The sequence below is a fragment of the Dryas octopetala genome, chromosome 3 (assembly GCF_963921425.1).
Source record: "Dryas octopetala chromosome 3, drDryOcto1.1, whole genome shotgun sequence".
Taxonomy (NCBI): domain Eukaryota; kingdom Viridiplantae; phylum Streptophyta; class Magnoliopsida; order Rosales; family Rosaceae; genus Dryas; species Dryas octopetala.
Window position 1 is genome coordinate 9,645,295 of NC_141368.1, and position 8,118 is coordinate 9,653,412.

An 8,118-nucleotide genomic window follows, 5' to 3' on the forward strand; every position below is an offset into this window, starting at 1 on the left:
CCAGATGTGGATGACTTGAGTGTGGATGTGAGAATCCCTATTTGTCTACATTAATCTAGCTAGGGCTATCTTGGGCTTACAACTAACCATTCATGAATCAAGATAAACGGTGATCTGAACTTAGGGTCCTTAATTGTATTAAAATACACCACTTCCAATATCAAGTTATCAACGTAAGAGTAGCAGCTATTATAGACTACTTTTGTAGAAAATAATTGGCTGCTCTCTGTTGGCTTTTGGGGCCTCTTATTTACAATTTAGGCTTAATTGTGTTTTTACCACCCAAAGTTTACATTGATTCCCACTTTACCACCCAGAACTTTATTTGTCTCACTTTACCACCCAAAGTTTACATTGATTCCCACTTTACCACCCAGAACTTTATTTGTCCCACTTTACCACCCAAAGTTTACATTGATTCCCACTTTACCACCCAAAACTATTTTTCGTGTCCCAGTTAACCTTTTTCCGTCTATTCTGTCACTCTAGATTCAGGGGGTAAAGTAGGAATCAATGTAAACTTTGGGTGGTAAAGTGGGAATCAATGTAAACTTTGGGTGGTAAAGTGGGACAGATAAAGTTCTGGGTGGTAAAGTGAGAATCAATGTAAACTTTGGGTGGTAAAGTGGGACAAATAAAGTTCTGAGTGGTAAAGTGGGAATCACCCCAAACTTTGGGTGGTAAAAACACAATTAAGCCTTGTAATATCATAATGTGCAGTTTCATTAGGCAATTCATTAGGCAATGTAGAAGAGTGTTCTGACAGTGATGATGGTTAAAGAATTCAGTTTGGCAAAATAAACTGCTGCTTTGTCATACTGCAAGAAGGATGGGAGCTGAGTGGCGTTACGTTGATGGAGTGTACACATAATTGCGTAGCAAACGGTGTGTTGAACTTGGATATGTGGTACTAGTAAATTGCTATAAATACCACTCTCATCCAATGCTTTTATGCATCAAACATTCCACACAAAAAGCACAAGTAGAAAAAGAAAAACACAGAAAATGAAGAGCTTCTTCTCGAGAGAGTCCATTGTCGTACTAGTCACTCTCCTTTTAACTATTTGCTTGGTAGCTGAAGCTCAGCAATGTCGTCCAAGCGGCAGGATTAGAGGAAGGAAGGCCCCTCCTGGACAATGTAACCAGGAAAATGATTCTGACTGCTGTGTTGCTGGCAAAATGTACCCAACCTACACATGCTCACCGCCGTTGTCCGGAAGCACCAAGGCCTACCTCACTCTCAACAGTTTTGAGGCAGGCGGTGATGGCGGCAGTCCATCAGAATGTGACAACAAATACCACAATGACAACACCCCAGTAGTGGCACTATCCACTGGATGGTACAACAATGGAGGAAGGTGCCATAACAACATCACAATCAGTGCTAATGGGCGCAGTGTGGTGGCCATGGTGGTGGATGAGTGTGACTCTACTGAGGGATGTGATGCAGACCATGACTACCAACCTCCTTGTCCTAACAACATTGTTGATGCCTCCAAGGCTGTCTGGAAAGCCTTGGGTGTGCCTGAAGACAATTGGGGTGGCTTAGATATCAAATGGTCCGATGCTTAGTTACATTATATTAGCGTCTGTCTAGCTTGTTGCTTTTGTTTGTTTTATTGCTTTATGTCTATGTAGTATGTATGTTGAATGTGTTCTATACTATGTTATGTATATTAATATATTATAGAAGTCAATATAGAACATTGACTTCTGTTTATGTGAACAATGACTTTTGTTTATGTGAAATATAAAACAATACGAGGCATAGACTCTGTTTTGTTTTAATTTTATGGACAAAGTGGCTTGGATACTGTATATGCCCAACTGATTTGTTCATCAACCAATTATCACCTCTATGTCTTTTAAGTGCAACATTGAAAAAGTGGTTTTTATCGACAATCTGAAATTCTGAACAGTAATGAAGTACAATGCATACGCATACCAAGCATGACCTGTGGCAAATAATGGTGGCAAAGGCTTTGCAAACCCATAAAATGGTATCCGATTTATAGAGACATGAAAATGCAGAACACAAAGTCAATAACACTAACCTTGATTGCAACAGTTTGCATACATCTATATAAAACTTCAATGATTCAGATAGACAATAAACAAAACAGCAGCAGGCACCAAAAGATTTACAAGCACTGCCATGCAAATCCTAAATCAATACACTGGCAGGCCAAACTTTACCACATCTAAAGCATACTATCTGTCCTCGCTGGCAGCCTTCGGAAGAAGTTAACCGGGGCTGATGGCATCTTACCCCTGAACCTGGGGTGCCTCATGAAGTAAATCCCAGCAAGAAGAAGGAGTACCTGGAAAGGTGTCACGTACAGCACAAAGGCAGCCCCAAGACAAAATGTAATAAATAAAGTAGTGGCACGAGGATCCCTCCAGCTGAGAAGTGCCTGAACCCGCTCCCCTTGTGTTGCTACATCACCTACCACAGTTTGAATCCTTCCGGCAACACTCCTCAAGCGATCATACCTCATCCTAACTATTTCTGAACTCCGTGATGTTGGAAATGTGTCAAATTCTTCGTCGAGCTCATCAGAGTGCACAGCATCTGCATATGAGACCCTTGTGTTCATGTGAGGAGGGTATCTTGGGCGATACCGAAAATTCCAAATCCCTATCAGAAACATGTACAGGAAAACAGTTGGCAGAATCAGTTCGGGAAAGCACACGAGCATCACATACAGAACATGTACTAGCACTGTTGTAATGGGGTTTTTCCACATGCATACTTCTCCAAACCATTTTCCAACAGCAAACAACCCTGAAAAAACTGTCATCAGTCTGAAAAAGTTAGCCTTGCTGCGTCTCATGCTCCAAAGATGAGAGTCTGCATCAGACATGTACTCAACTACTTCCTTCCTAAGAGGTGGTTCTGCTCGACTAAGCCGAGCTGCCACTATGATGACAGCTTGGTGACGTAACATGTCTTGCTGCATCACTGTCAATGGCCTTACATAATGCATCTTTGGCAAAAGGGGTCGAGAGTATTTAAACATCATGTTAACCAATGATGTGCATGAAAACCTTATTGCAAGATGCAATTCACCCATCTTCTTGACACCTGAAGGATGAAGGACTAGTAATGGGTAAGAGTGCGTGTAGACACGGCCAGCCTCAAGGGTAGAAATCCGAATCCGGACCTTGCCAACTTTCACATCTCTGTTTCCATTTGAATCACCAATCTGACTGTTATCGAAAACCCCCACTGTGAGAACTGTGGCAGGATCATAAACCTCCCAAGTGTACTGCTCATTGTACTTTGGGCTTAGGCTGTTAATTACAGTTCGAGTACGAATCCATTTGTGTCCATACTTGGCTACACAATATGTGTCTGATGTACCCTTTCCGTCCCTTGTTTTCATTGGGTGTAGCCCTTGGGCACCTAGAACTCCGAGCTCTAAGACACCAATATATGGCTTCCAGAGCTGCTTAGCTGTGGGTCGAAGGTCGCTACTGTAGTGAGTTGACTCATCAAGCACATGGTACCCTCCATCAAGACAAATACGGAGATGGATTCTACTGGAAAACTTATCTTTATCTTTCTTCCGCTGCTCCCCCTCCATGGCATCTGACATGTGCTTTTCAAGGTTATACCACCGGCTATGGATATTTCGATCATCAGCACGCTTCTCAACAGAGTTCAATGGTATGACAACCTTTCCTAAAGTCTCATCTTTGTTTGGACCTACACGATCTTCAACTGAAATGACCAGATGATCGTCAAAGGGTTCAGCAGCAACAAACATCAGATCCTCATTCCACATTGGGTTCAAAATTCGAGATTGAGCTGTCTTTGTCCTTAAAATCTGATTACCAATCTGTACTTTTGCATATGCATCCGGGAAGTGGGACCTGTCATGTACAACCAAGTCCTGTGCCTCGATCACATTTACTCGTACATACCATAATCTTGGTGAATGGTAAACTTTTGAGCGGAAATGTGGAAAAGCAGATGAAGAACCATCAGCATGACCAACTGCATCAGAATGCCAGGCATCTGGAAAAGCCTCATCAGCTTGTGTGCCATACCATACAGCAAGCATCAGTTCCCCTCTCTTCTTATCCCCATTCTTGTCTGCTATCCGATACCATTCTGCAGCCAATGGACTATCAGGTGGAACTCGTGTAGGAACTTCATGGAGATCAAACCGCACAATCCCAACAAAGTCATCTTTTACAAGATCCTTGTCTTTGACCACAACATCCAATACAGATGACTGCAGATTTTCCTTTGCAAAGGCAAAAACCTCATTCCATTCGGGGTTCTGCTTTTTCTCAAAATGTTTTGTAGTTCCTTTGAAGTTCCCAATTCTTACTTCTACATATGGGTCAAGGCTCCCTGTTATATCCATGTTTGGAAGGTCACGGGCTTTCACAACTCGTACAAACAGGTATTGCATCTTCTCAACAAGGTCATAGGTGCCGGAATGCCTGTTTCCACGTATAACTCGCCCTCCAACAATTTGCCCTCCTCCAAGGTAAGGACTTGTCTCTTTAAGAGAATAATCAGGCGGTTGAGATGATGAACCAGATAACATGCGGACAACTTTAGAAGCCTGTGGTTCAGACCTCATTTCCTGCATCCCATAGTTCACTGATGGCTGGGCTGCTGCTGAAGGAATAGGCTGCTGCTGTGCTAGGTTGGGGTTTGGAAGGTGATGAAATGTGTGTCTCGACTCAGCTTTGTCCTTGGAGAATGGATTTGGGACAACATTTGGAACTTGATGCGATGGTGCTTGAACATTTGTAGAGCGTGAATCTCTATCCAGAGAGGAATCCATTGCAGGCAGTGGATTTGAGGACCTTATAGACGGGTCATCAGTAACAAAAACTTTTAGACCAAGCTCTCCTTTCACACGCGAGAACATGCCTTTTTTTTCAAGAGGGTAGTGCAAAACAACAGCATCAGAGTATGGGACAAATGATGTCCCAGTCAGACAAACCTTTCCGAGGAAAGATTTGGAGTTGCCTTTACCATGGTGGTAAACACAAGCATCAAGAGTAAGGTTAGATAGGTCATTTGGATCAGAGATGTTGAAGTAGAAGCTTTCGTTCCAAACAGGACTGAGGTCTCTTTCTTTTGTGGTGGTTCGGAATCTCTGATGATCAAAGTGGAGCTCCACAAAAGCATTGGCTCCACCTTCCCCATCTCTGGGCATGAGGTCATGGGCAGCCACAACCTCCACCCCTAGCTTGAGGTGACTCATAATTGAAGCAATACTGGTGAAGGAAATATATCCAGTTGCTTGTAGGGATTGGCAATAAAGAAAGAAGTACCTGAGAATGAACAAAAAAGTAGCTCAAAATTTATAGATGACGTGCTAAAACCAAAGTAGTAGGAAAAAGAGAAGAACCATAAGATCCACATATACAGAATGAATAATGATTAAGAAAAAAAAAAGTGTTTAAATTGAGCTTCACAAAATAATGAATGATACTCCCAATCTATTCAGCATATTTCAATTACAACTAATGGCTTGTGCTGAGCAGATTTCTTTAATAATATCAAATTTTGGTTTTCTTCATTCAGAATCTAATATCATAAAACTTTGTTTCCATATTTACATTCGCCTATTCCCCTCAGATTTTTCAGCAACCAAACAGAACATAAATGTGTTATAAAGGAAAAAGGGGGTAATACATATTATTTTTAATATGTCACGAGAAAAATTGATATTAAAGAAAGTCAGATAAATCTTCAATGCTTTAGCTTCTTACCAAGTCTTTCTACACAAATATACAATGAAAGGCAGATTCTGGCAAAAAATCTTCAATGCTTTAGCTTCTTACTAAGCATTATGATATATAATAGAACGGCGTAACAAAAAAAAAAAAAAAAAAGGAGGAAGAAACAGCAAAAAGCCCTTGACTTTTATAAGATTCCACAGAGTATCAAACAACCAAATTCTCATGCCAGATTCTGGCAAAAAAGCTTCAATGCTTTAGCTTTTTATTAAGCATATGATCTATATTAGAGCGATGTAATGAAAACCAAAGAAGGAACAACTAGCAAAAAGCACTTGACTTTTATAAGATTCCGCAGTATCAAACAATTAAATTCTCATGCCGTTTTCTAAGTGACAAAAAAGAAGAAGGGCAAGAACATACAGAATCTCCGAACTTCCCTCTTTTTTTTTCTTTTTCTTTTTTTCACTCTTCCAGGAGCAAATGCTAATTCTAGCATAAAGTTCTTACTCTATCTTTTTAGATTATTGAAGATCATTATTAGAAAATTAATGTCTAGAAAAAAAAATGGTGTATACCATGTCTCTTTGTTCAACTAAAGGGAAAAAAAAAAAATCTAGAAGCAACTTCTGTCAAAGCACACAAAAAACATATACTTTATATGACTCAAAAGTTGGAAAAGAAAATTACTGGAGACCATTACAGATACATGAAAGATATACTTTGGAAAAGCTTTATATTCAAGAACCAATTATCCAGGTAAAAAAGGAAAAACTTTGTTTAAAACAAACAGACAAATATCAATTTATGTTATCTGATTATTCTTAAATTTCAAGAAGCTATTGGAAAACCCAGAGGAGAATACCTCCCATTTTGACCAAATTTCTCAAATTTATTCAATGATCAAGAACCCATTAGCTCCTTAAACCACCATATACCATCCAGCACACACAGACAGACACGCAGAGAACAGCAAAATACCCAAGAAAGCACATGAAGAAGTACATAAGAAATTAAGCTCACCTTGTTTTGAGCTGGACAGGTTGAGTTGAGAAGCTCACGGCCTTTGAGATTGAACCCAAAAACAGAGAGACCAAAAAGAAACTTATAAGCGCAGGGACACCAACAGAAAAACCAAAATGAAAAAAGGGCTGAGAATGTTTCTGGGATGGTTCCAATAGAAAGAGAGTCGTCGATAACGAGTTAAATAAATGGTTTTGATTGGTGGAGAGAGAGAGAGAGAGGGTGTTTGGGGGGTCCCCTCTTCTGCTCTTATGTGAAATGATATTACGACTCTTGACTCTCTCTGAGTCGTTGTGTTTTGTATTTTAGCTGAGAGGCGCGTTTATGAAAAGAAAGACCAACAGACATGTACGTTACTTGGAAATGGGTTCTGCTGAGTCATTGAGTTTTGAGTGAGTGGGTTCTGTTCAGCGTACGTACTTGGAAATGGGGAGAGACTCTTCGTCATGCTCCAATGGGACATCTTTCACATACATGAGGTGGGATCCACATAGTTTGTGGAATCCACTTTATGTGAGAGAGGCCTATTGGGCATGCCCTACGGAAGATTTAGTCGGAAATGGGTGCTTTACTTGTGCGTTTGAAGGACCGTGTACTCGCTGCCTGTGTGGGACACGTGGCCTTTCACCTACAGTTTTTACTTGACCAACAACTCATGCCTTGGTTGTTGACTTGTTTCTTAATTTTTAAGTTTAAAAGAAAAAGAAAATCTTTGTCTTTAATTATCATATCTAGGCATCTAGCTTGTTGGTTAAGTAGGCTTAGGGGTTAATTAAATATTGACAGTTCGGATAAGAGCATTACTAGGGAGCCAAATCTGTATACCAAATACTGTTAACTAAAATAATGTGTCAAGTATTTCGTTAATTCATATCTTAGTTCAATTTATTTATTTCCAAAAATAAATATAAGTTCATGAAAAATTGGAATGTAACAAATAACACCTACATTAATAAAAAGAGGAAATTATAGATTTAGTCTACTTATTTTATACCAAGTTCAATTTTAGTTCACGATCTTTTTTAAATTTAATTTTGGTCCACTAATTGTTTCACTTGTTCAATAAATATCCAGATTTGTTTTTTCAAATTTGTCTCGCATTTTACTCTATCAAATCTCAGCCAAATTCAGCAAATATATACTTGTTTTAAAAATATGCATCTCCTCTTTATAATCATATAAAGATTATTCAAATCGAAGTTCTAAAACTCAAGATAATTGACCTTAAAATAGGGTATCCGAAACTACCAATTTTTCCTATAAAATTTTCAGATTTTTCAAACTTCACCAAACTTCAATTCTATTTTATTCTAATACTTCAAATTGGTTCCTATAATTAAGAAATTATGAAATATAACTTATATTTTAATTATAATTAAATAAAAC

General features: G+C 39.2%; 2 protein-coding genes across 4 annotated transcripts; one reads left to right on the forward strand and one right to left on the reverse strand.

The window, feature by feature from the left end:
• The first annotated feature begins 897 nt into the window (after positions 1-897).
• Positions 898-1,572, forward strand: LOC147290634 (putative ripening-related protein 1). Of its 3 annotated transcripts, none has more exons than XM_086238534.1 (2): positions 898-1,123; positions 1,205-1,572. In XM_086238534.1, exons 1-2 carry the CDS (start codon positions 952-954, stop codon positions 1,570-1,572), a joined length of 540 nt encoding a protein of 179 aa, XP_086094660.1. In that variant the 5' UTR covers positions 898-951. The 3 variants fall into 3 exon arrangements, with proteins under 3 accessions (XP_086094660.1, XP_086094659.1, XP_086094658.1); XM_086238533.1 differs by having other exon boundaries at positions 898-1,119; positions 1,201-1,572; XM_086238532.1 differs by having other exon boundaries at positions 898-1,572.
• Positions 1,573-1,981: 409 nt separating this feature from the next.
• Positions 1,982-6,887, reverse strand: LOC147290635 (multiple C2 domain and transmembrane region protein 5-like). The gene is made up of 2 exons (XM_086235110.1): positions 6,733-6,887; positions 1,982-5,301 (listed from the first exon to the last, which is right to left on the reverse strand). Exon 2 carries the CDS (start codon positions 5,229-5,231, stop codon positions 2,202-2,204), a length of 3,030 nt encoding a protein of 1,009 aa, XP_086091236.1. The 5' UTR covers positions 5,232-5,301; positions 6,733-6,887; the 3' UTR covers positions 1,982-2,201.
• Between the last annotated feature and the right edge of the window lie 1,231 nt (positions 6,888-8,118).

What these genes read in the sequence shown, in the direction of transcription:
- LOC147290634 (XM_086238532.1), top strand. Translation starts at nt 952, where the DNA reads ATGCATCAAACATTCCACACAAAAAGCACAAGTAGAAAAAGAAAAACA.
- LOC147290635 (XM_086235110.1), bottom strand. Translation starts at nt 5,231, where the DNA reads ATGAGTCACCTCAAGCTAGGGGTGGAGGTTGTGGCTGCCCATGACCTC.